We start from the raw sequence: 27,999 nt of genomic DNA, 5'->3' as shown, positions 1-27,999 counted from the left end.
GGGAACTGGTGCCAGTCAGCTAATCTAACTCTATATTGCCACTTTATTGTTTTGTTGGCCCGACTGATGTACATCCAGCAGTCTGAGAAGGTTGTATGCCACTGATATACTCTGTACATTCTTTAAGGCAGTGACAATTTCATACTTTTGCGTGTATAACATCAGAACTGCAGTTCTGACTGTGTTAATTTCTGGAGCATCTCTGGGGTTTTCTACAATAATGTGTGTACTTCACAGTGTAAAAACCAGAGTGTGGAACATCCAGCATGACTTGACCAGCAGAGAGGAGAGAGAAGAAACATTTACCAAGGTTCCTGCAGTTGGTGGTACTTTACTACATTGCTTTGCTGACAAGGCCTAGGCAGGCCCCTTCAGTCACTTCAGTCCAACTTCAGTCACAGATGTTTTAGTTTCAGTGAGAATAGTATAGGTCTTGGTTCTTTATTTTTGGTGATGGCAATTCTACTTAGGACAGTAATAAAAAAAAAAAAAAAATCCATCAACTTGTGTTATTGCATATCATTATTAGATTAAAGTTTAAATCTTGTATCTTTAAAAGGATGTATAAAACATCATCACCTTATTATTACACTACTGAAGTAGTAAGTGCCTCAAGCAATATTTGTTATGCAACTAAGAGGGAGGCAGTCCGAAGGGCAAAAGCAAATAGCTTTACTGATAAACAGCTCAGCAACACTAAAAGAGTCTTCTTGATCACTGAAGGAAATCTCAAAAAATTCCATATATAGACTTTAACACACAACCTGTCTCGCCATCCAGCAAGCAGCAGGTTTCACAGTTTTACTGCAGTAGGATATACACTTGCCGGTCCTAAGCTTAAGAAAAGACTGTAAGTGTATTCTTCAACTGCTTCAGTGCACGTTAAAATAGACGATCTTAAACAGAATTATTTTACTGATACCAAGAGACAGCAGGTAGAAGCGCACTGCCAAAGATTTGAGGCTGTTCCACACCCGGTGTCAGGTTTGGGGCTAGATCACCCTCACAGATGTGGAAGAGAAGAGTGTTTATCTCTTGCACCAACCAGCAAAAGGAGAAGGAAGTGAAGCACAGGGTGAGAGGAGAGCAGCCATGGACCAGTTTTGCTGGTGGCAATTTTGCAGCCTGTTCAGAAATCAGTTGCAATTTTAATAACACATTTTCCTGAATTGGCCTGAACTATCTTCAGCACAACCTTTGTGTTAGCATCTCCTTAAAAGGCTAGAGGTGTTTGGTGGCTGTAAAGGCATCCCCACTACTGATAAGACTCTTTGAAATTCTTTGGTCTACTGCAGGGCACATCTTAGCAATTGCGAAGTCTTATCCCAGACATAGATTCAAAGTAAGCAAAGAAATCCCAATGGTTCATGCATATTTGACCAATCTGTCCTATTAAATATGACAAGCAAAACCTTATGAGACAGGACTGTTTCTCTGGCAGTTTCCTCTGACAGTCTTCATAGTAAGAAGTGACTTAAGGTTTCTACAGACAAATGAGTGGCCATAAAGCAAAGTGCACCTACAGAACAGTACCTTTGTCTGTTGCTTGAAAAGCATGAATACAAATGCTTTAGAAATAGGTTGTAGAAATAATAGGATTGTTTACATCAGTAAATGATCACCACCTCTAAAATGAAAGCAGTCACCTCTAAACAAATAGATCTGTTTTTACTGGTAAAGGTCCATTTAGAAAATCCTGACTCTACAGAAAGTTCCTATTATTCATCTCAACTAAGATCGTGGTTTTTACCCAAATCTCAACCAGATGGATGCAATTTTGATCTTAAAGGTTCAGGATTTTTAGGTGGAAAAATGGCTGAAAGCCTACCAAGTTCAATTAGGGTTACCAATTCCATGGTTACTGAAGGCTTGGAGTAACTTTTGAATACCTGGGCTTTAAGTTGCTAATATTTAACAGTGCGAGTAGAATTATCCTTGGTCAAGGGTGTCAAATGAGAAAAAAAGCATCTAAGAACTCTACTAGTTCTTAATCTAATAAACATTAGATTCATTAACTGAATTTTACTTTAATGATTAGTTTAATATGCCTTGCAATACTTACTTCAGAATTACACAGCCTGTACCGGTAGGAGGAGCCGTCCAAAACACTTGAATGCGTGTCCTTCTCCTAGGTGTGCTCTCAGTAACAGCAACAGGACAATTACTCATGAACTGTGTTTCTTCTTCATCTATGATCTAAGGAAATATAAAAAGAAGAATGTGAAAAGATAAGGACGTACATAGCCGATGTCTCTCCAATATGTTTTGTCAGTTCATGTTTTCCTTCAGTAGGATTATTTGTAATACTCTCTGCTTAGCTCAGCACTACTTTGGTAAATTTATTTATAACATGGAGATCACTCACTGAAATGAAAACAAAAAGCCCACAAAATAAAGATAGAGGAATAATTCAGTTCTAGGTGAACAGAAGTTAGTCCTTTCTGAGCATGGCTGCAAATAACCTTTTTTGTAGATCCTGATTACTGGAGCTTCCTGTAAATGTTAATGAACTGTATATAATAAGAGATGCATAATTTCAATTTTTTTTATATTACAGCAACTGGTTAGGAAAGGTGAAACATGCTAGAGAAGAAGGCATTTCAGTTTGTTTAGTTTTTGTTTGCTTTTTAACCTAACCTTTGTTTAAACAGTATTATTCTTAAGGTATCAAAAGAATCTCCAGGTCAAAGGAGGTAATATGTGAATCAATCACCCATAATTCAGAGACCATTATGTAGTCCAATCTGCACACATTTTTCCTTTTTTTGATTGATTGATGTTTAACAGAAAGGTTTAAGTGGTATAAGTCAACACAAAACCAGAGAGGCTGATTTGGAACTGGTGTTGTTCTAAGGATTTTTCTCAAAGATGTCTGTGACAAAATAGCTTTCTCACTACATATGTACTTCATGATTGTACTTTAAGCCTTCTGTTCATCAGATCTCAAAGAAAATTCATCAGAAGCTGCCAAGTTTTATTTGGAAGCAGGCAATGCTATGATATTGCAAAATTTCTCTTCAGAATTACTCAGTGGTTGACTTTCATTCAATGAAGCCACAATTCATGCTACATTGGGTCAAGACTCAGGCAACGAATTATAAACTTTACCATTTTGAGAAAGAACCTGTATTTATCAATTTATAACAAGACTCAAGTCTGAAGGAGCTTTTTCAGAATTCTGGTACTAACAACAGACACACTTTTAGGGATTACAATTACAAAAAATCTTCTGGCAGTAAACATAAATTTAAACAAGTATTTTGACAAAAGAGTACTATTTTACATTGGGAAAAAGTGGCAATATCTATAGTTTGACTAGATCTGCTTTAGTGGGCAGGCATCCATGTTGTCTCGCCCGGTGATACTGCCAGCATTCCCAAACATTTTTAGCTGAGCCAACAAGCATTTCTAGTTTTCCATGGCAGAATGAAGGGGCACTGGCCCAGAGGAGTGCTAAGAAACTCTGTTTAGCTGGTCAATAGGCTAATGGTTAATGAGTTTTAAAACTAAAGCCATTAATATTCTTCAACTTCTTTAATGCTTCGTAGAATCTGTGTAACTACACACAAAGTGTACAGCTACTACTTTGCTAGATTTTAATTAACATAAAGCATTGGATCTAGTGTAGGCTTAAGCTTAAGCCCTGCACATTTTCTGCTTCCACTTGATACAATTTAATGCACTTAACTCAAGCATCAAGAAAATCCCTAATCTACATTTCTGTCTTGGCCATCAACTGTATTTTTTCTGTCTATCTTATTCCTGCAACAGTAAAATAAAGAAATAAAACTCTTTACTTATCTCTCAGAAAGGTTGTCTCCATTATTCAGGTCCATCTCAATTGACCTTTCATCCTTATCTCACAAGAATACATTCTCAATCAAAACCCCATTTTGGTGGAAGCTCTGAGTGAAGAATGGGTGATTTTATACCACCTCATACAAAATAAAATACTATTGTATATTATATAAAAGCAGTATAATTCCCATTGAAAGGGTGCTTTGGAGGTCATGTGGAAGTTCTTAAAAAGGACAGCTTTTCTAGAAAATCAGAAGTATTGCAAATTACTGTACAAGTTACACTAGCTCCATATTCTCTGGTCAGATGCAAACTGCTGGTGTAGTATAACTCACATTCTCAGATATAAGCTTTAAAAAAATGTTCAATTCAGGTCAAGAAAGATTAAGTAGTTATAGGTAAGTGTAAACACTTTACTACTGACCAGATAAAAGCTATTCAACAATGATCGATGAACCTTTCACATATGTTGATTTTTCCAAATCTAGTTAAGCTCTTGTCTAACACACACTTCATCAACGAATGTTTCTTGAGAAGCCCAGCTGAAATCAACCCATGTTCTCAAAGTATAAAGTTGTTATTTTTAGTTAACAAGAATTTATCTGCTCTCATATCTCTAAATATCATTCTTCCAGCAGTCATCTTTGTGATGCATTTGCATGTTAAGTAAATTCTTGTCTCTAAGCGAGTCAATCCTGCTTTTTCCCCCAACAATGAATGGAATCAGAAGGAACACCAAAACCAAATCCAACAACTAATACTTAAGGAAGGAGTTGTGAGCGACTGTGAGTAGTTGTTACAAGTCAATTTTCTGGCTACTACAGAACCTGAAATATTTGTTTGAATTCTAGATAGTCATTAGGTTGGAGCACATCCATGCCCTTTTCCAGTAGCAACAAATGAACACAGAAATGCAGACATATTTTGCACTTCTACAGCCTACCCAATTCTTGCAACATAGCAAGTTACAAATTTTCTCAAGGAATACAGATGCCTATCATGAAATAATTTAAAAGTTCTGGTTGCATTTTAGAACATAATCCTGGAAGAACAGGAAGTGGTTGAACCTCAAGGCTTCGTCACAATTTCCTGCGTCAGTAACCATCAAAGCAAGAAAATTTATGCAATAAGTGTCTACTGGGAAAACCTGACCATAAAAGAATAAGGTCCTCCAAAAAGAGTTCCTTTGAAGAAAAATTAGACAGAAGCTTTCTTAATAAGGACTCCTAATGTTGACAGAATACAGTAAAGAACTCCTAAACTAGTTGGAAAAGCTCAAATGTCAGTCGATCTGAGAGGATTAAAGACAAAGTTATTTTAAGATATTTTTGAAAACTGGGAAGAATTACCCAGATTCTAGGACTTCAGAGAAATATAAACCAGTCTCAAATATATTTAGAAAGGTGGGGTTTTTTCCATGTCCATGGAGGCTTGATTCTTTATAAATAGGGTGATACAGAAAGGGTTCATTACTTATACAACAGGATTCCAAATGACATGATATTTTAGGGTGGTGGATCATATTATTGCACTCACATAACACAGAGAAAGCAACAGTATCTTGGCCAACTTTGGGGGGGTGGGGGGATGGAAATGTAATCTCTGAAAATGATACAATCCTGACTTTCCTTCTGGAAAGAAGTCAGACCACATAGACATGAAGGAAAGAATTGGCAGGAAAAAGGCATGCAGATTAAAATGTATCATTTGCAAAATTATAGCTTCTAAACGCCCAGGTTATCTGTAATGCAAAGCCATACATTTTCAGGAACGGGCCAGCAAATTAACTACATGTTGGACAAAAATCCTAAAAAACTAAGATAAACACTTGGCCGAAGAATCTGAGGTCTCAGAGGAGGGATCTCTATGTGACTAATTCTTTCAAATCTACAAACGCAATGACATTAAGTCTTAATGTTCTATTTAAGTTTTGGTGTGTTTTGGTTTTTTGATTGGTTCTGGGTTTTTTTCCCCCATTATGATTGTAATATTATTGGACCAATTTATTCCTTCAGGGAAACTAGTGTAAATCCTGAATAAGACTCTTGGAGTTAACCTGGATTTGAATGCGTATCACAAAGTAGAACTTGGCTGAACTTAGGTAAATCTACAAACATGGAAGTAAGGATATTAACAGGGAGAATTTACCAGCTCTGGGCCCAGTCTTGCATTCTTTGCATATTCCAAACATTGATGAGGTCGAGAAAGAGTTTTGGGTGTTCCTGAAAAGCAGGACTGGATAACTGCTTAGCTGTTAAACAGATGAATGAGTGGTTTTCTTTTCTCAGAATTGGAACATTTCATGCTGAGTGATAGAGCTTGCTATCTGTTTCCGGTTTCTATAGACTGTTAGTCAAATAAATGAAACCAGGCGTTGTCCTTTCTATTGTTAAATTTATATCAGTATTAAAAAAAAAAAAGTCAAAACGCTACACACGACAAAGAAAGGAATTAGTATCAAGTACAAAGGGAGATGAAGTTACGCAAATCCTCTACTGGCTTGTGTCCACCTCCTTAGTCTCAAGCACTGGCTAGGATGTTCAGCACCATTTCTTGTTCTGTGGACACATCATCACTTTCCACCCACTGAAACAGCTGCATTCTACTGGAACAACTAAGTTAAAAAAAAAAAACAAAAAACCAAACAAAAACAAACAAAACAGACAAAGTTCACAAGATAAGCATTTTTGTGGGCAGTTTTCTTCTTTGGAAGAGCTAACATGGAGTCTGACTTCCAGAATGTTGCAAAACTATCTTCTCCTGGAGGAAACTTTCCCATTATAAAAAGAACATTGGGTCTACATAATGGTAATAATATTTGGCCTTTAGGGATTAATCTAGAATAGAGCTTATTATACGGAATGGAAAACTAATGATGTACAAAGTCAGTTTAAAAAAAAAAACTACCTCAAAGATATGCTTCACATAACCAATTTCTCCAACTAAAAGACACAGTATTTCCTTCTGAGTCTGTGCTTAGAATCAGAACTGGGACTTTTTATGAAGTATCAGTAATCGATCTTGATGTGGACTATGATTCAAAGCTGTATAGCACCACCGAGCACTGCTGGGCTCTCAGTAAGTTTTGCCATCTTTAGCACTGCACCAGAAGATTGGACTTGTCTGATAACTAGCCACACCTTGGACCACTGCAGAAAAGTGTACAAATCTAGCAAAGAAAGGCATTGCTAAAATATACTTGTAGATTACCACTACGCTCTGGTAACTTCTAGCAGAAACTTTACATAGATATCCTACGATGCTGTAATGGGAAATCAGATTTAGTTCTTAAATCATTAACTGTGCACAGACTTTATCAAGTAAAGATGAAATGTGTTAGATGACATGATGGTAAGTTCCGTGAAAGCAGTATCAGCACAAGTTATGTGCCTCTTCACCTACCCACCTCCGTGTGTCTCCTTCTACCTGCTCATTTTTTATCCCAGACACAAGGTACATGGGAAGGGAAAAAAAGGACCCTTCCAGTTCTACAAATAAGTATGATACCAGACAGTCAGATCAAGTCTTCAATGTATATTAGCAAAAGGAGAAGAAAAAATAAAGGATTTATAAATCATCTTCCAAGAAATTAAAAAAAAAAAAATTAAAACAAACAAACAAACAAACCCACACCACAGACCAAATATTTATGTGAGAGACATTCTAAGGAAAAGTATTTGAATTCTGTCCAACTGTCCTTCTCTTCTTTAAAACAAACAATTTGAATAATGTGTTCATTGCAAAAAAGGCTGTGTTAGTTGATCAAAAGGAAAAACAAGCTACTGAGAGAATCCTGTATGAGAATCTTATGCATTAAAATGTCAAAAAATTTTTGTTCTGTACAATCTTATAGTCATACTGTACTGCATGTTGTTCTTCAGTCTAAACAAACCTAAGACCTATATTACATCTCTTGTAGGGCAGTAGGGTCTATTCTAAAGTGCAATTCAAACAAAAGGAGGAAAAAAGCAGTTAATGTGATGAGAATCTGAAGTACATTAAAGATAAAGCACTACACTGTCAGCTTTTACACTAAACAGCCTTTCCTGCCTCAGAGACTGTGTATGGACCACTTAACAAAACAGCAATTTCTTCTTTACTTAATTCAATACATATGAAAAGAGAAGATGTATACTGAAAGACACAGGTAACGATAATTTGACAGCATTTCCTAAATGTAAAATGTTACATTGTATATTTTTTTTGGAGTTTGAACCACTCAGTAAACTTAATCAATGTTGCAACATAAGGCTTATGCTGAAGGCTTACACTTGTAAAATAAAAATGGCCAATTAAGTAAAAGCTGTTCATGAAACTCAAGAGATAAATGAACACAGATTGTTGTGAACTGAGACAGTTTTCATCTACGTAGTCACTCAGAGTGGACTTAAGGTCCAAAGTTTAATCTTTGTTTCCTATGAATTTTTCTCCTTGACTGTAACAGTAACATTTCTACGAAAACAGTTGGGTAAATTGATTTAACCTTCTTTAACAGACTATATTACTAGTATTTTTGACAGATAATCCAGCTTCTCCTGGATAACATATTATGTTTATAATCTCTAACAGAGAAACTGTATTAGGCACAGAAATCTGTCATTATTCTCATAGCTATAAATCTCATTGGGTTCCATCTATAACTTTCTTTAAAAAATAGCTAGTCTGGCTAAGAAAAATCCTCTCATTTCATGTTTAAAAGGCTGTTAGTAGATACTAAGTTCCAGCAGGGAAAGGGCAAAATCTTTTTAAATAGTATCACCTTATGAAATCCCTTTAAAGATTCTAGTTTCTTAACACATCCAATACTACCTAACAATCCTCAGCAGAAATGGGAAATTATTTTGAGGACTGAACTTGCTTTTCACACCTTGGCACATAAAGATTCAAAGTGCACCAGTTGACTCGTGCCCAAGAGAGTGCCCTGGCATAAACATCAGGGCATACAAATTAGGCGTAGCATTAGGGACATCAGCACAAGTAAATTGTGTAAAAGGAACTTCTTGTGACATTTTGTACAAAAGCAATGAGTCGCTCTGTGCCTTGCATGACAAATGGCTTAACTTTATTCTCCATGCTTTGTGTTCAGTCTACACAGCTCCTTTTACAACATTTGAAATTATGTATGAGGATTCTGGGCAAGATTAAAAATTTTAGTTTCAAAGAAATAGGACTTTTGGCTCACCTTGATGTATAATTTAATCAAGTTAGACCTATATCTAGAGTAAATTTACTGAGGTCGGACTCTACGCTGAACAATTCAAACACATTAACTTGTGGGTTTCATTTTTTTTTCATTACATTTAGGCAGTAGCTAAAAGACTGAACTTGCTTTTCAGTGAAATCAGTGTTCATTTATGGTCTAAATATAGTTTACATTTGGAAGCATGAAACAAGCAGATGAAAAAAGGGTAAATTTTACGAACACTTAGTCAAATGAAAATGAAAAGATATTACTTTCAAAACTCTGTTCCAAGGATTAGGAAGCAGAACTGTCCTATTGCAGTCCTAAGACAGAATAATAACCAGTGAGTATGATGGGGACACTGAGCAAGGCTATATTGTGGCAACCCTTTGCTGGCCACCCCCTGGAACAGAGTCAGCATTAATCAGAGCAGTCCTCTAGCTGCAGTTCCCTTCACCTGAGCCAAGGCCAACCCAAAATAGCAGCTGTAGAAAATAAAATCCAATATCAAAAAAATAAAATTAAAAAAAATAGAGCACAAGGACTTAGGCTTCTCACTGACAAGTGAGTTCAAATGGTTCTTCCAAGATTACAAAACTAACATACTCATTTCAGATAAGACTATAACCACAATAAACTTCAATAAAGACACATGCAGGATTCATTGTGTAATACTTTTGCAGAGGGATTATTTATACTCAATATTATGTTGTCAAACTATTTCAGTATGAACATTATTTATTGGGCACAAAATAACCACTATTTCAATCTGATAAGAAATCCTCACAGGGAAAAAATGACTTTTGATAGGTGGTGTCTCAAGTGCTTTCAGCTTGGGAGAAATGTTGCTTGCTGAAGGGGGTGTTATATAAAAATCAACCTAACAATCAAGGACTTTTAGGTAACAATCACCTGAAAGCAGTAAAAGCTTAAGGATTTTGTATATTTCTTGTGCAGTCACTACAGTTAGGACCTTTCAACTTAAGCCTATAATACATACATTCCTTTGGTAAGAGGAAAAACTGTTGCATCTCTCCTAAATATATTTGCTACCATTTTAATTATATATAATGCAACTAGCTACCTCATATTTAAGAGCCCATTTTAATTTGATTTTCTAGATGGATAAAAGGCATGGAAGGTTGTGTAAAGAAATAAATGTTTTCATAGCCTCATAAAAGAAAGTGATATAAAATAAGGCAATGTGGATACAACACTTGACTGGAAGAGAGACGTGACTTTTATTGCTGAGCAACCTTTCCCAAATCACTTTAGTGTAGTCCGTTTCCAATTGCAAAAGGGGGATACAGACGCTGAGCTCCTTTTTCAAAACAGTATATTAAATGTTCTATAAAAACATACTTATTATTACCCTTAACAGCTTGTTATACCTCAAACCGGTGTCATACTTCGTAAACAGGAGTTCCCTGGGAGGAGATTAAATATGAGATGCCAGATCTTCAGCCTGCTCTGTGATGTGCCAATAGTTCAAATTAGATGGAAAAGTGGCTTAGAGAATCACCCAGGAATTCGAGTCAGGAAAATCCATGGAAGCCATAAAGTTGGGGTGGTCCCCTGTGTACAAACCTTTTGTCTCACTTTCGTAAAAAGAACAGCCAAATTCTGTCAAAGATCTCCCAGCTTGGTGCACTGATGCCCGCAGAACCCAGGAAGCAGAACAAAACCAAATCTGGCAGAGCTGCAGTTTGACAATTGCATCTTTTACACATGAGAGTGCATTTTCAGCATATCAAGACATTGTAGCACAATAAATTTAAAATGGAAATTTAAATATTGCTAAAAAATAAGAACCTTGGTTTGCAAAAAATGTTTATATTTTCATTTGGCTGCACACTGGGATTAGAAGACAAACCTTATTTACTTCTTGATCTTGCAAAAGCTGAGAGATGTTCTAGTAGAGTATGCTCTGGGAACAGCATTGAAGACTCTACTTCTGATATGGAAGATGCAGATTCATATATTCATTCTGAATCAGGCAGTTCAGTGTCAGCGTGAGCTTTTACAAAATGAGAAGCCTTCAGCCAGTCTTTTTTATGATCCACTCTACCTCACATATATACTCACTGAACCAAGGAGAAAAAACTGGCTTGACAGTCAGGTAATGAAAGCACTGATGTGTCTTCAAATCTCTGCTCTGTTTATTTTGATGACTTCCCCTCCAAGTTGCAAAGCCAGTCTCTTCCCTGCTGGCCTAGTGAAGTGTTTTACTAGTTTTGCAAAGCAGAGGGATCCAAGAGGAAGGGACTACGAGAAATCAATCCCAAAATAGCCTGTTGCTGCGTGGAGAAGCACTCTTTAGGGCTGCAAAACTCCCTGGTGCAATTCCTGTTCTAATGACACAGACTCTTGAACCTTCTCTCCATCCAGATTAAAAGCCTTATGTCGCTTGTGATGGACCTCTTCTTCTGAATGGAAATTATATCTGAAAAGTTTTCCTAACAAAAAAATTGTGAAAATTGATATATTCCATTTAAAGGATCAATACACTGGTGTTTCATTCTGAAGAGACAAGAGACTGAAACACTTCCCCAAAACATTGAGAATCCATTCTAGCATCAGTTTGCTCGTCCAGGATGGAGACACATCAGTTCTAAGAGTGCTAACATAGAACTCTTTAAAATGTTCCATTAAAAACAAATAACAAAACTCCTGCATTTATTTCTCACCCTAACAAACACCCTTGTTTGAAAAGGGACAAAACAGAACTCCAAGCTTCCTCCCCAGACTTAGCCTTAGGTGTCATCTTGAACTAGAACTCATCAAAGATGTGTATAGCACATCTCTGTCGGGAGTTTAAGTCAGCATGAGCACTTTGGCCATGTTACTGCAGCTTTTTTATATCTATATATACACACATACATATATGTGTGTGTATATATATATATACACACACACACACAGTGCTGCATCTGGCAGCACCAAAAATTCACAAACAACTTTCGGGGAATAAAAGAGTAATCTCTGGTTGACACAGTGGTCCATTCATGCATGCAGAGGAACATGCACATAAACCAAACTCTAACAATACATTAAAAAGTATTTCCTCCCCCCCCCCCACATTTTCCAAATCCATGTGTGGTGGGTTGACCCTGGCTGGACACCAGATGCCCACCAAAGCTGCTCTATCATGCCCTCTCCTCAGCTGGACAGGGGAGAGAAATATAATGAAAGGCTCATGGATTGAGATAAGGACAGGGAAAGATCACTCACCAATTACCACCATGGGCAAAACAGACTCGACTTGGGGAAATTAGCTTAATTTGTTACCAATCAAATCAGGGTAGGATAATGAGAAATAAAAACTCTTAAAACACCTTCCCCTCACCTGTCCCTTCTTCAGGGGCTCAACTTTACTCCCAGTTTCTCTACCTCCTCCCTGCTCAGTGGCACAGGGGGACGGGGAATGGGGGTTGGGGTCAGTTCATCGCACATTGTCTCTGCTGCTCCTTCCTCCTCAGGGGCAGGACTCCTCACACTCTTCCCCTGCTCCAGCGTGGGGTCCCTCCCACAGGAGACAGTCCTCCACGAACTTCCCCAATGTGGGTCCCTTCCACAGGCTGCAGTCCTTCAGGCACAGCCTGCTCCAGCGTGGGTCCCTGCAGGGTCACAAGTTCTGCCAGAAAACCTGCTCCAGCCTGGGCTCCTCTCTCCATGGGGCCGCAGGTTCTGCCAGGAGCCTGCTCCAGCGCGGGCTTCCCACGGGGTCACAGCCTCCTTCGGGCATCCCCCTGCTCTGGCGTGGGGTCCTCCCCAGGCTGCAGGTGGAGATCTGCTCCCCCGTGGACCTCCCTGGGCTGCAGGGGGACAGCCTGCCTCACCGTGGTCTTCCCCACGGGCTGCAGGGGAATCTCTGCTCTGGCGCACCTCCTCCCCTCCTTCTGCACTGACGTGGGGGTCTGCAGGGCTGTTTCTTTTACATGTTCTCATTCCTCACTTCTCCAGCTGCAGTTGCTGTTGCGCAGGGTTTGTTTTTTTTTTTAAAATACGTTCTCCCAGAGGCACTACCACCGTCGCTGATGGGCTCAGCCTTGGCCAGCAGCGGGTCCATCTTGGAGCCACCCCTGTAGCTCCCCTGCTACCAAAGCCTTGCCATGCAAACTCAATACACCATATGGTAAAAAATTCATTCAGATTCTTTCTGTCTCAACACAAAACAAAGATTTATAAACATGCACCTAAACCAACTTCCAGGTCTTACGGTAAGCATGCAATTTAAGGTCATTAAAAAGTCAGAGGCATAGTGCTCAGGACCTTGCAAGGCCGAATCCAGGATACATTGGAATTATGTTTATGGACTTGCTTGTGGAAAGCTGAAGGATATCTGACTGCTGTGAGCACATTTTTAAGCTAAAAATCAGCATTTACATTTTTGCTATACGTAATTGAAAATCTTGTCAGCACATTCTTAATTTGTCAAAATTACATGAAACTTTTCACACTAGTACTAGGATTTTCCTCAATTTCTGCAGCAACTATCTTTACCTGCCTGAGCCCATGTGTCTTTGCTTCAGTCAACGCACATAATTCTTTGCGCAAAAATACCATTTATAAATGCTTGAAAGGATACGTTTTCACTGTGACTAATAGATATTTCATTAGTAAGGACCTCTAGTCACCATTCAAGTCCAGTCAATAACATTTTAAATTCAGTGGTCCAGAACTACTGTTCACGTTAAAAATAAGCTTTAAGCACTCAAACTGTTGTGGTATGTAAATAACCAAACCCCTGACATCCTGATGTTCATAATGAAACAATACTTGAGAGACAAAGCACAATCTAGTCCTAAATCCACCATTCTTATCAGTTCTAGAAAGCTTAACTAAAAGCAGTCAAGAAAATCTCACCTTCATATCAGAACAAACCACATGGACTGGGTGAGAGTCGTTACCTACTAATTACTGCATTTCAGTAGTTTGGTAAGGTTGGTGTTAAATGATACTACTGAGGCATAGCTCTTCCTTTTAAAATTACATGATTATCTTTTGATAAGATTATCACTGTTCATGTACTGTTGCCACACTTGTACATTGCCAATATCTTTAGCACCGCAATGAGCAATGCAGAAGTAATGTGAGTGCCATAGAAATATTTGCTGTGGACCGACACAGAAGACATGGACCTTATCTTCTGCTCACACAGACACTTCTCATTTACATTTCTGTGGCAAAGAACTTCAGGTTCATTGTCAATTCAATTTAAAACTCAGGAACTGCCATTTTTATTTCAGAAGCAACCTCCCAGATAAGAACACTGTTGCAAGACCAGTCAATCAAAGGAAAAGGAATGTTAAATTTGAGGAGACACATCAGATAAGGAAGAAATCTTATAGTGGGTGGTCAAATGACATCTATAGCTCTTCTACTGAAGCCACCTTTCTGTGTCTCAGGTTCTCCCTGCAGAGTGATGATAACAGCCTACCTTCCTCCTCAACCTTTCTCTCTCTTGCATTTGTCAGAGCATTAGTTGTCAGCCAAAGGAACCTTTTCTAACTCCAACTTTGTGGAGTACAAAGTACAACATGGGCTTAAACCTAGATGGGGCTTCCTTACTAATATAATCAATAATAATACTGTTGTAGAGGTGACACTTGTCTATGATACAATATAACATATGATAGTAAAATATAAAGGAAATGCTGCTTCCGTTATTAGGAACACCAGAATGGATGAAAGTCATTTGAAATACATAATAAAATGTGAGTCTGCACATTTTACTGAATCAGCATTTCTCAGTTGCTTAGTTTGCTCAGGCTTTTCACTTATCCTTCATTTTAGAAAGTGTTACACTACTCAGCATTATGAATATACTGCCAAGAATAGCTACCTCACTTGGAGCTCCTCATTTAAGTTAAGAAGGGATTTAAGGATTACAGAAAATACATATTTTTAACAGCATTACTGTCCTGCTTGGTGTTGGACCTTTGAAGCTTTGGCAGCTCTGGCACATGTGCTATTTCCGTTCCTCATTAATGTCTCAATGCCAAAAATATACACCCCAACCTAGTTCAAGTAGATTCCACGCAAATTCCTGTAGCCTTCAGATGGTTGTATACAGAACATAATCTATTTCAGAGAAACTTAATCCACTGCTAAAACCATCCTTAGAACAAAAATACTGGTGGTCTGGAACTACAGGCTATACAGATAAATTTAAGAAGGCATTTACCTCCTTAAAAGAGCTCCCAAATATTTTGGTTAACAATTCACATCAACTGTCAGATCAGGAATACTGTTCATACAGAAGAGCTGCAGAATGTCAGGAAGGGTTTATGGCAGCACTGACAGTAGTTGTGAGCAATTATAAAGCCACCAAATTCTTTGTGTATGTATGAGTGTGTGCCTGTACATTAGGCAGAGTCAAGAGATAATAATCCAGGCTACAGCTCCTCTTACTTTTGATATGCTGATGAACTACTAATGCACAGATTCTCAAATTCTTTCCTTACTTAGAGGGCATCACAGATTATACAGTCTATCCATGAACAATTCCCCTGCCTGCCTCTGTACCCAAGGTTTTCTATAAAGCCTAATTTCACATTACCTAGAGTACCCTTCTGGCAGATTAAACCTGCTGGCTGAGAGTTTCAAGGAAATCAAAAAGTTATGCTTTCTCCCTTCCAATATGAGAAGATTCTGCTTCAGAAAGACACACTGCAGTCAGTCAGCAGTGAAGCCCTAGTTTGGCAAAAAGGGGAGTCTTGTGGGCAGACTTCAGATTTCTTTTCGAGAGTTTCGTAGGCTCTCTTCAAATGCTGACTCAAGTCCAAGTGGGTTAAGTGCTGTGACTAAACAAAAACCTCACAACACTAAATATTAAAACTGCATCTGTATTAAAACATGGTTTGGACACTTTTTCTGTCTTGCACAAAATGTTCATTATGGGAACAAAACAATGACGTGAGTATCAGGAAAGAAAAGGAATCTAAAGCTTCAAGGGTTGTGTGTGGTTTTGGTTCTTTGGTTTGGTTGGTTTGGGGTTTTGGTTTTTTGTTTTGGTTTTTTTTTAAAGTTCTATATTCTCTTGAACATAGCAGTATATTTCATCATAGTATAAGATGTCTGCTACAGAGTCGTACAATCTTCTTAAAGGAAATAAACATGCAGAAAGGGATTCTGAAAAAATAAAACAACAAAGAATTTTGGTAAAGGTTTATAATAAAATTCTTCATAACTCTGTAAATTGAAGCACTCTAAAAAATGAGCTGTAAACTGAAATGGAACTGTATTAAACTGTACTTAGAATCATAGAATAGAATCATAGAATCATTTAGGTTGGAAAATACCTTCAAGATCATCGAGTCCAACCATTAACCATGCCCACTAAACCATGTCCTGAAGTACCCTGTCCACTCGCTTTTTTAATATCTCCAGGGATGGTGACTCAACCACTTCCCTGGGCAGCCCATTCCAATGTTTGACAACCCTCTCAGTAAAAAAATTTTTCCTAATATCTAACCTAAATCTCCCTTGCCTCAACTTGAGGCCATTTCCTCTCGTCCTATCTCCAGCCACCTGGCAGAAGAGACCAGCACCCACCTCACTACAACCCCCCTTCAGGTAGTTGTAGAGAGCGATAAGGTCTCCCCTCAGCCTCCTCTTCTCCAGACTAAACAGCCCCAGTTCCCTCAGCCGCTCCTCATAAGACTTGTGCTCCAGGCCCCTCACCAACTTGGTTGCCCTTCTCTGAACATGCTCCAGCACCTCAATGTCTTTCCTGTAGTGAGGGGCCCAAAACTGAACATAGGACTCGAGGTGCGGCCTCACCAGTGCCGAGTACAGGGGAACAACCACCTCCCTGCTCCTGCTGGCCACGCCATCTCTGATACAGGCCAGGATGCCGTTGGCCTTCTTGGCCACCTGGGCACACTGCTGGCTCATATTCAGCCAGCTGTCGACCAGCACCCCCAGGTCTTTCTCTGCCGGGCAGCTTTCCAGCCACTCTTCCCCAAGCCTGTAGCACTCACTGCATGGGGTTGCTGTGACTGAAGTGCAGGACCCGGCACTTGCCCTTGTTGAACTTCATACGACTGGCCTCAGCCCATCAATCCAGCCTGTCCAGATCTCTCTGTAGAGCCATACATTGAACTTGTACATAGATGAACACTATAAGGACTAGTAACTTTTGCCAAGTTAAATATATATATATACACACACATATATAGTGGCATCTTGCTTTCATATTAATTCCAAGCAGGGTACAGTGGTAAAGATGCCATTTGTTCAGTGGGAATCTCACTCACTAAGCCTGGCATGACAATCAGAAGCCTCAATGAAGAAGCCTCCTCCTATGCAGGAGGTTGAAGAAGTTTTACACTATTATGATTAGAGAATTAAAGCTAACAAAATAAGTGGCATCTTCTCATGCAGACATCACTGTCTATTTAGTTTTAAAAAGCTACAAAACATTTCTAAAAAGTAAAGAACTCCAACTCTGTTGTTGCATTAGGGCCTAAAATAGTACTCCCCCCTCACACTAGTACAGTAGCTCTTCATAATCCTCGGTGGATACACTTAAAGTGATATATTGAATAAAACGTTCACTTAGTTGTACTTCTGTATTAACACATGGACCATGAATTTTGTCAAATACTTGGCACACAACATTTTTTTTAAACCAAATTATTAAAGGCAGTGATTTTGATAAATCTGCCTCTGTAGTCATTTATACATTCTAAGTGCATTTCCAAGAAAACCGCATAGGGGACAGCAAATTTCTGAACGGTAGAAACCCAGTAAGACCGAGGTGGGGATGGCACGCGTGAAACCAGCTCCTGCCAAAAGGGCGCCAGACAGGAGCCCAGACACTTGCCCGCTGTGTGCCACAGCCACTGCAGCTGCTCTCGCTGCCGCTGCCCAGGGCTGGCAGCTCTGCCCGGCTCCCACGCAGAAGGAGCAGGAGGAGCAACAAGGAGCGTGAGGAGGAAAGTGGGACACGACCTGCCTCCATCTCTTGCCTTGACACTGCCAAGCTGCGTGCAAAATCAAAATCTCAGTTCTACTGCGCTGTCACAGAAGAGCTAAAGCTGCAAGCAGATTTCAGAGCAACCCTATATATATGCATTAGGCTAAGTTTTCATCTCCTGATGGTTTGACATGTTTTGTTTTGAAATATAAGCTTGCTTTATGCCTGCCAACTTTATGGCTGTAAATAGACTTCCAATTAAAAATTTGTATTCCCTTCTTACCCATACATGCAGATGACAACACAATACCTTTAGTAAAAACACAAATTTATCTCAATCTCAAAGGGATTTAATTCCAATGAATATGTATTTCAAGACTATAAAGCTGTTTCATTTGAAATTTCATTAGGGCAAGTAGAAATTCAATATATGCAGTTGTAGACCAGGAGGGAGGTAGGTAAGTACATTTTCTTTGAGGGGAAAAAACAGCTTTTTGTACTATTCATCAAGAAACTAGAAAATTCATTTCCAAATCAATTTGACACGTAAGCAAGAAAAATTTTAAATTGCTGATTTCTAACATCAACAACCTCTTTAGTAATATTCCATCACTGCAAAACAGGCAAATGTATATGGAATCAAGAACATGAAGAATGGAATAAATTATGATGTGAATTAAATTAGCAAAAACTATATTTATGCTGGCTCTATTTCCATTGCTTTCCTTCATGCTCTTAGCAAACCCACTTCAAATACAATAGATTAAAAAAAAAACCAACCCCCAGACATTCCATTATTTCAAAGGTATATTTTAAAATAAACTAAGTTTCTAATTGACTTGGTAGTATTTCTTGCTACACTGAAATTTAGGCTTTAGAACTCCTACCACTACTAACTACAAGTAGCTGGGAAAAATGTTTTGAAACTGGAAGTCATGTAAAATAACAAATTTTATCAAAATAATTTTTTCTTCTGGATATATGCCATTTTATTGAAATATCATTTTAAAGCATTTAGAAAAATTTAAATGCAAACCAACCCATTTTGAAATTACATGTTTTGATTTTTCAACTTCTCAAGTATTGTTGCGTCAATATTTTATTATTTACTTATTGTAAATAATGTAATAAAAAGAATAGTATACTGCAGTTTTATCTGCATATAAAGCGCTAATGATTTTTCTATTGGAAATTTCTAAATGATTTAGTTTAACTAGTTAGCACTAAAGCATATTTTGATAGAGGAAATTTCTCATTTCAATCAGTTTGGGTTTTTTATGTTGTTCAAAGACCCCTCTGTGTAGCCCTTTTTACTACTAGCCCTAATTGGAGAAAATAAATAGTCCTTCTGTATTGTTTGGGTGTGCCTTTCATATAGTAGCAACAGAAGAAAACAGTAATATTAATTACAAAGCAGGTAAAATTGCCTGCACTTTCTGCTGCTGATCAAAACTGTCTTCAGTACACTCAAAGTACTATTGTTCATGTATTACTGATAGTCAGATAGTCACAAGATACACACCTATTTATCTGTAGATTGATATTACACATGATTCTGAGAAATCTTGAAACCTTATTCTTTGCATTCAGCTCCCACGTTATCCTGGTCATTCAAATATAGACAGCAATAGTTATGAGGCAAAAGACAGCAGCAAAGGTGTTATGCACAAAGCAAGAAGTATTCACTTTCCTTTTGGCAACCAATCAGTATTCCATGGAATAAAAGAGATTATGCCCTTCTACTGCACTTCTAAGAGCCATCTGAAAAGGCTGACAAAACTGAGGTCCCAAGCAGCTAGAATTCACCTATATGTGCTCTCATTCACGCTTTTCAAAGAGATTTTTAAAGATTTTTAAAGTTTCAGATACTTCCACAGCAATGGACACGGAAGAATAGTGACTCTACAGAGAGTTTAAATGGCAAATGTAAACATTTGCAAAACATGAGCATGGAAGCAATAGAAATAACAGATTTTCACTGCAGAAGCTAAATATTGTCCAGCAGGTCATGTCTAATTCACGAGAATGCTCATGCCATCTTTCACTTCTAAAGCTGAATTTTGGTGATACAGGAAATCTACCTCAGTCGTTATGGGCAACCAGTCACACCAGTGTTTATTCAGAGACTTACATTTGGTAGTTTCAATGTTATTCTGAATTATTCTCTACAAATTTCAATTAAAAGCTGTATAAAGCTTGAAGTCAGCACTCTGGATCAGTTATTTTTCTGTGCTTTTACATCTTTTGCAGACTAATCTTACAGATTTTGCATAGGTACTTGAGAAAACAAATCTAGGAGGTATGCAGCTGTAAAACAACTTTAACAAAGAAGCATGGAAAAAAAACCCTGGCCCCAAAAAAAGGAAAAAACTTCTGATGGTCAGAAATTCAACTACATATAAAGGAAAAATTAATGTGCAGGAGATACCAACACTTGATAAATGACAGCTTATCTCCAGAATATGAACCATGTAATTAAAGAGGTATTAAAATTAAAGGCCAGGAATCATATTTAATAGATGAGACGCTTATTACTTCTGGAATTATTTTAACTTTTTTTTTTTAAATACACAATAATTCCATATCATGCAGAGCTCAGTAGGCATTACACCATTCAGTTTACTAATCCAAAATACATGTTAATGCTGCTGTTTCTGATTCTGTGCCAGCAACAGGAAGAACTAAAATATAATATGGATCCAAACCCATTTATTGGTTTAAGTGACTAAGCCTAGAGAGTATTTGGGGGGTGAGGGGTGTCACTTTAATCCTGTTGTAGGAAGGACTTGCTTATCTTTCTGATAATACCAGCACAACAGCTACTGTTACTGGAATTGGTTTTAGGGACCCCACCCTATAGACAGAATTTGACTGTGTTCCCATATTTTAAAATCCCTGTGTTATATTTTACACTTGTGGTTGGAATGTTATACGTTTTACAAACATTTGTTATTTTATGCATGGGCAGTATTTACATGCAAGAAAACAGCTGACTATTTAAACATTCCTGACTTGGGAGGTAAACATTGTATGTGAAGGGCAGAACTCCTGAAGTTTAATTGTGGCTCAAGCGTTATATGTGATCTTGAGTAAGTTTCTTCAACGTTTACTCTTCTGTAAAGTGGATATGATAAATCCACATTCTACAAAAATGTTTATGGTATTTAATTTACACAAAAACTTTGAAATCTTCAGCAGAAAGGCAATATAAAAACACATTTGAAAGCTGTATTACATCCATAAATGTAAAGGCAAATCTGGTAGCACTGACAACAAAAGATCATTAGGACAAGATTCAGTAAATATGATTGGAAAAAGAATTTAGTCATGATTTCTCTAAATTCATACAAGAGGTACATATCAAGAGTCAAGTATCTTAATAGCAGTGAGTTCAGCATTTTATCCTGCCTTTATATGTTTACCATATTTTTAAACTTGCAATGTTTCTTCCCATATTTATGTCATTCTGGCTTATTTGGCTCAGGCATAAACTAAGGGATTTTTTTGTACATGATGCATATGGATGTAAAAATATGAACAGATATAGTTATACTCTAAGACCAGCTTTCACATAGGTTGTATCAGGTTTGTTACTCCTGAAAAGAAATGCCAAATCTCTTTCATAGTCAGCAGTTGGAGGCAAATGGGTTTAGAAACCTAAGAACACATTGTGATGTACGCTATGTTCTTTCTGTGGAAGCTGGCAGTTGCATAACATCTGCACCACATACAAAGCTGGCTGTTTATTACGTGGGTTTAATACATTTTGCAACTAATATAATCAGATGAACTAAAAGAAAAAAAGGAGATGAATATACAGAGAGTTTTGAGTAGGTGGCATACAGGTCTTTCATCCTTTATAGAAATCCTATGCAACCTCTAAGAAAAAAAAAATCAAATTATTGTTTGGAACACACTGTATTTGAAGCTAAGGCTATTATATAATCCCACTGTCTAAATATATCATAACCCAATTTTAATTCATATAAGTACTTTGTATAACCTTTATAGATAATAAAACTAGGTTACTGAAAGATCTCAAAGGGAGCCAAGAAACTTTGCATAGCCAAAACACTCACTGGTCCTATGCATGCAGCAAATACAGAAAACATTTATGATTATCTTAATAATGCTAGGATTTATCACAATGTGTGGGCAGATTTTCTTAACAGGCAGGATTAGTGTGGGGGGTAATTTACTAACTGCAGGTTCTTGATTTATTCCTACATCTGGGATTCCCACACTACCATGTACAGTGAAGCCAGAGCAAAAGGACCACCATTAAGAGGCAAACTGCTGCCTAAACAACCATTTAAAATACCTCTCTGAAGCTCCCAGAAAGCATTCTTCTATTAATGATATAAAACAGGTAGATGATTTTCCTATGAAAGTGACCTATTGCTCAAGAGAGGTTGCAGTATGAAGTATTTCTCCATTTTCAGCGTTTGTTTGCTACTTTATGTCCCCCTTCTCCCCTTCTGTGTTTTCCTCCTCTTTAAAAAGCAGTAGGTTAGCTAAAATAAGTTTGTGACAAGGAGGCTAAACCGAGCAACACCAAGTATAATTAAGCCTCCCATACAAGCAGAGCCAGCTTTACTCATACAATTGGAATAAAAAAAAAAAAAAAAAAACACAAATAAAAATTAAATGAGTTCCAAGAGAGCAAAACCCTGATGTGTGCCTGACAAATCATGAATAAACACTGGCAATGCCCTAAGGAACTTCTACTGCACTACTGACTGTATCGAGATATATAATCATTAAAGTTACAGAACAGTAAGTACTAAAACTACTTCTTACGTACTCATTCTTTTAAATGTTTCTTTTGAAAAGAAATACAGGTTCAAATGAGCTATGCCCACCCACAAGGAAAAAAAAAAAAAAAAGAGGCAAGAGCAACAACAGTGCCTCAATTCACATAGATGAGAATAATTGGAGCCCAGTTCAATCTGTGAAGTAAACAGAAGCAGGATGAAGGCTTTTCAATTTACACCTACAGCCTACAAATTAGTAAGCAGTCTGGTAGGATGAGCTTGCCAGAGATTGCATAATAACCCTACCCACAGTGACAATGCAGGGAATGAGGAACAAAATGGTAGCTCTATACCAGCAGGGAATTTCCCTTTCTAATTACCGAGTACTAAGAAAAGCATTCTCAAGAGCCAAACATTAGCTTTTGTGCAACTGGATCAGGAATTTCTTCAATATTCTCGATTTATTTTCATGTGAAAATTAATTTTAATAGGCTGTTTCAATAACCAAAAGTAACTATGGATAAAAAAATACAAAATACTGTCCAGCAAATATTGCTTGGGAATTTATTTGGTAAAATAATATTTTTTTATAGAAAGTTCAACAGGTTACCAGTAATAACAGCTTCTTGAAATGTCTTGCCTATATAGGTATTCATTATATACTCACTTGCCTATATCAGTTGAAAACAAAAGTACCTACACCAGAAAATTCTGCTTTCGCAGTACGTGCAGGATACATTCGTATCCTGCCTCTTACACAGCCATGAAAAAAGTAAAGTGGAACACATGATCTTCAGTTTTTCTCACAGCAACTGAAAAGGGAGACAAAACAGAGCAGAAGGGGAGATGGTTGGAGATAAATAGTTAAAAAAAAATTCAACCCACCTCTGAGGAACATAATTACTCACAAGCAACTTTTTTGTCTCCTTTCAGTGATTGTTGATACTTAGATTTCCACCATGGGTGATTCCCAGCAATGGGTCCTTCCACAAGCACAAAGACTTGGAGTAGGAATCAAGAATCATTTCAGAAAAAAAAAAAAACAACCTGCATAACTATACTTGCAAGTGGTGCATTATTTCTAGACATATCCTTGAATTTTTAGTGCTTGATTAGTAAGTCAAGCTCCTGCAAATCAGTCCTATAAGTAGCTGTCCTGATGCTATCTAGGATGGAAACACCCATACAATGGCTTGAGAAATAACTTGACTCAGAAGTGGTCTGTGGTGGGACTGTATGTACTTATGGCTGCTCTCTGGTGTCTCCCTGCTAGACACACACAAAAATGAGAGGTTGAGCAAAGGACCTGGCTCAGGCAATGTAGAAAGCAAAAGCTCTCCTTATGCTAAGGAAGCTCTCGGAACTAAAGGAGCAAGTCAGGGAAGGGGGGAGGCAGAGATAACCTTATCTCCCGCTTGAAGCAAAAGCCAGATCTCCTGGCTTTGTCTACTGATTAAGATCACAGTCCTGCACAGGTACCAGAGCAATTCTGTCAGAGAACAATTTAGCAGATGTGAAACCATCCATAAAAGCATTACTTTTATAGCAGTGATGACCACAGTCAGGAAATCCACGCAGATGGAGATGCAGGGGGCAGGCTGGGATCAGTGCGAGTAGTTAACAGAAAGGTCACAGGAGAACAAACAGGACTGAATCAAGTCTCACCGGTGGGACTGCTCACTGGGGCAGTGCCTCAGGAGGCCTTGGAAAAATTATAGTTATGTAGCAGATGAGCAATGAGAACCCCTCTGGCAGGGCTTTACATTAATGAAGGGGATAGCATTCAGGTGATTGTTAAACAGAGGCTGAGGTGGATAGCAAGCAATTGGAGAAAATCGGGATGTGGGTGACACACCAGGAAAAGTTCTGATGACTGAACTTTGTCCATACGCCTGAAGAGATTCTTCTGTATAAGTACTTTCAGCTAGTGATGTCCTTATAACCCCAGACTTCACAAACCAGGGATGAACAAGATCACTTTACATTGAAGCATTCCAGCGTCATGCTAGATGAGACAAGTTCCTGGAGTTCTGCAAGAGTAGCTGTGAGAGGAAAAGCAACATTATATGGCTTTTGGGTCTGGGACTCCAAATAACCTCAACCAGGTCAGGAAAAGAAGACTTCTTAAAGCTACATCCTAGCCTTATCTTGCAGTTTTCAGAGAAAATAGACAAAAGAAAACCAAGCATCCTAATCAGAAACATGTCTGCAAAGTCTCGAGTGAAGACTAGCATTGAAGCAAAACATCTGATGTGTTCAGGATGAGAAAGTATATTTTTCAGCTGTATGAGTCCTTGTGTATCATTCTGAGGACATCATTATGGATTTCCATTCATGACTACATGAAGTGAAATGACAAAAATATCTATGAAGGTATATTAGGATAAAGCACCAAAAGGCAAATATGTTGAATGCACTAGAATCAAGAGATATGGTCATTTCCCTGAACAGGTCTTGCATCATTCTGATGTAGGGTAAATACACTATGATCAGAAGACTAATGATCCTGGGTTGTTAGGTCATGAGAAAGAGCTATCACAGCAAAGAGAATAATCAATTACAGCTGTTCAGGACAGCAATGGAAGTTGAAACAGTATCCCTTTGCAAAACACTGAGCGGTCCCTACCATCATCAGAAAGGGAACAGTGGTAAACAAGGAGGACTGTCAGGCTGGACTGCATCTAGCTCAGAGAAGGGTACACATACAGTCTAGAATAATGAAAGCTAAATATATTGTCACTTTGGTAATGCAAAATTGCCTTCTGAATTCAGAAAGTAGTTCTCAAGACAACTGACATAGCAAGCAGTACTTTTAGTACATCTGATAGCAATTAATTCAGCAATGAGTTGTGTTGAGAACTGACTTGCCTCACTTGACTGTGAAGCCTGGAGGAAGGATTTTCCCTGCCACAACTATTGATGAAGGAGTCAGGTAAGTAAATTCCTGAATTTAAAAGAGCCATTCCCTTTCTAAGTCACCAGAAGTAATTTGAAGACACTTGGGGGGGGGGGGGGGGTGTGAAAAAAAAAAAGACTGTTTAAATTTAATTGGGAGACTTTCTACTGGCATATGTGTACCTTCCTCAAAAGTCCAGAGGACTGACAGCAGGATTTTCTTAAAGTAGTAGAATAGTCCATACAGCCTGGAGAAACTGTCAAGTGGAGCCTCAGCCTTCATCACCACCTTCCCCCACCCCCAAATCACTTCAAGGGAAAAGGAAGCACATTATGAGAAAAGACTTTCAAGTACTGACATAATTCTGTACTTCTATAGTCTAGTCATTGTAGTCTGGTAGCTGGCAGTGCTCATTTGGAGACAAGTGTCAGAATAAGCATGTTTCCCCAGAATAATTCTTCCTTTTAAAGCCCTGTGTCATTATAGGGGTAACATGGTTGTCCAGATCCATACCTATTGTAGTTCAGATTACAGGCAGTGATAGCTAAGAAGTCAAGATCAGTAGGGAATACCCAATAAAAGCTTTGTAACCTGATGTAAAGTGGAAGTGCAAAGAACAAACACTTGCTCTAAGGTCCCATTGATTGGAACTGACGCACTGAAGGTTTTCTGATGCTGCAGAATGGCAAACAACTACATCAGAAGTAATTCTTGGAGCATTAAAGAAAGATAATAGGAGCTAACGAGTGAAGAATGCTGATCTTTCTCAGTAGAGACACACACAAAAAAATCTAGAGTAATTGATGAGTGCCTTAGATGAAGCTGGTAAATAATGAGGAGACCAAAAGGGAAATCTAGGAAGGAAAGCCTGATGGCAACATTATGAATGAAGAAAGAGAAACTGAACAGACATTTCAGTGAACCTGGAGCCTACATACACGTAGAGTTATAACCCATGACAGCTACCTAATGGTAACTGTAAAGCACTGGCTGTTGCCAGAGGGTTAAATGTCTTTCCTAAAATTTCACATGGCCCATCTGAAGAAAGACTATCTAACACCGGAATAACAATGAGTTAGGTAGATTACCTGCACTAGAGAAAAAGGATATTTGAAATGCATCCCTTTAGAGACACTGAGATAGATATGTCCTCTTAAATACTGCCCAGGGGAAGAACATACAGCTTCTACTGATTGACAAAAGAGAGTTAGTGGGTTCTGCACTCCCAGAACCAGACTTTGGCTCTGAATGAAATAATTGCAAATGCAAAACTGGCCTCGAGTCTGGAAGCAAGCCCTGAACAGAGAACCCTTGTAAGGCATCAAAAGGTCCCAAGCCCCAAAAGGCCCAGAAGCAGATTCCCAGTGCTGATGTGCCTGAAGAGCAGACTGGAGTCTCCAAGGCAGAAAGGGATGGTGCTTCCAGTGTCATTTCCTCTCTTTACTTCTTCCGACAGCGAAGCTAATTTGTTAAGTGTCAGTGCCAAATTCTATAAAAACAATTCTCTAATAAGCCTCTTTGAACCAGAAAGTCTTGCAGTTTAGTGCTAATCCTAGGAACGGAATAAACTAGTATTCTTTTTTAACAGGAGATTTAATTAGGCAATTCTGATATCTTACCATGATGCACTCCGGCACTGCATAGGTAGGCTGCATGCACTGGCAGACTGCAAGGCAGGGCAGAAGTTAGGCTTTAGATAACCTGACTCTGATAAGCCTTGGATCTGAAGAGGACTCTGGAGTTTTAGCTAACATATAAGCAAGAGGCATGCTTTCTGGTTTTGGTGGGTTTTAGGAGGGTTTTTTGTTTGGGTTTGGGGTTTTTTGTTTGTTTGTTTGTTTTGGGGGGGAGTGGTTGGTTGGTTGTTTTTTAAAGCAGAACTTGAAACATCAACAAATAAAATATTTGTTTAGGTATAACCCTTTTCAAAAAACATAAGCTTTAAGAAACATAAGCTTACAACCATCATTTGAAGTCATTCTCAAGAAACAGTATTTCCGCAGCAGACAAAAAAAACCCCAGATATAAAGAAAAGAGAATAAATAAAATTAGATTAAATGAAGAAAGAGGACAAAAAACTACATGGCCAAAAACTAGATGATCTTTTCCATAGCCAAGCAGAGAGACAGAAAAAGGGTGAATAAAGAAAAAAAATGGCAGAAGAGAAACTAAAGCCAAATAAATATAATAAAAAAAGAATTTAAATTTTTAAAAGTGATGGCAGTTACATAGCAAGAAAACCCTTACAAAAGGCTCTCCAGCATATTTAAAATTAAGCTGGCTGAGAGGAAGTCAGCGTTAAGCTATCAATCTTCCATCAGCATGATGTATTGGTTTTATGTGGCAAGGTTTTGGTAGCAGGGGGGGTTACAGGGGTGGCTCCTGCAAGAAGCTGCTGGAAGCTTCCCCTGTGTTCGAGAGAGAGCGAGCCCATACCAGCCGGCTC

General features: G+C 38.2%; 1 protein-coding gene across 1 annotated transcript in view; it reads right to left on the bottom strand.

The window, feature by feature from the left end:
- SPON1 (spondin 1, extracellular matrix protein) overlaps window positions 1–27,999 on the bottom strand; it is a 201,241-nt gene that overhangs the window by 157,344 nt on the left and 15,898 nt on the right. Inside the window, exon 3 of the mRNA XM_010563762.1 lies at window positions 2,063–2,196. Within this exon, the coding sequence (XP_010562064.1) occupies window positions 2,063–2,196 (134 nt within the window). The remainder of the gene's footprint in view (window positions 1–2,062; window positions 2,197–27,999) is intronic.

Source organism: Haliaeetus leucocephalus, unplaced genomic scaffold, assembly GCF_000737465.1.
Source record: "Haliaeetus leucocephalus isolate CR32 unplaced genomic scaffold, Haliaeetus_leucocephalus-4.0 Scaffold173, whole genome shotgun sequence".
Lineage (NCBI taxonomy): Eukaryota > Metazoa > Chordata > Aves > Accipitriformes > Accipitridae > Haliaeetus > Haliaeetus leucocephalus.
The sequence above is the reverse complement of the archived record's forward strand: the minus strand, read 5'-3'. Positions and strand labels throughout refer to the sequence as shown.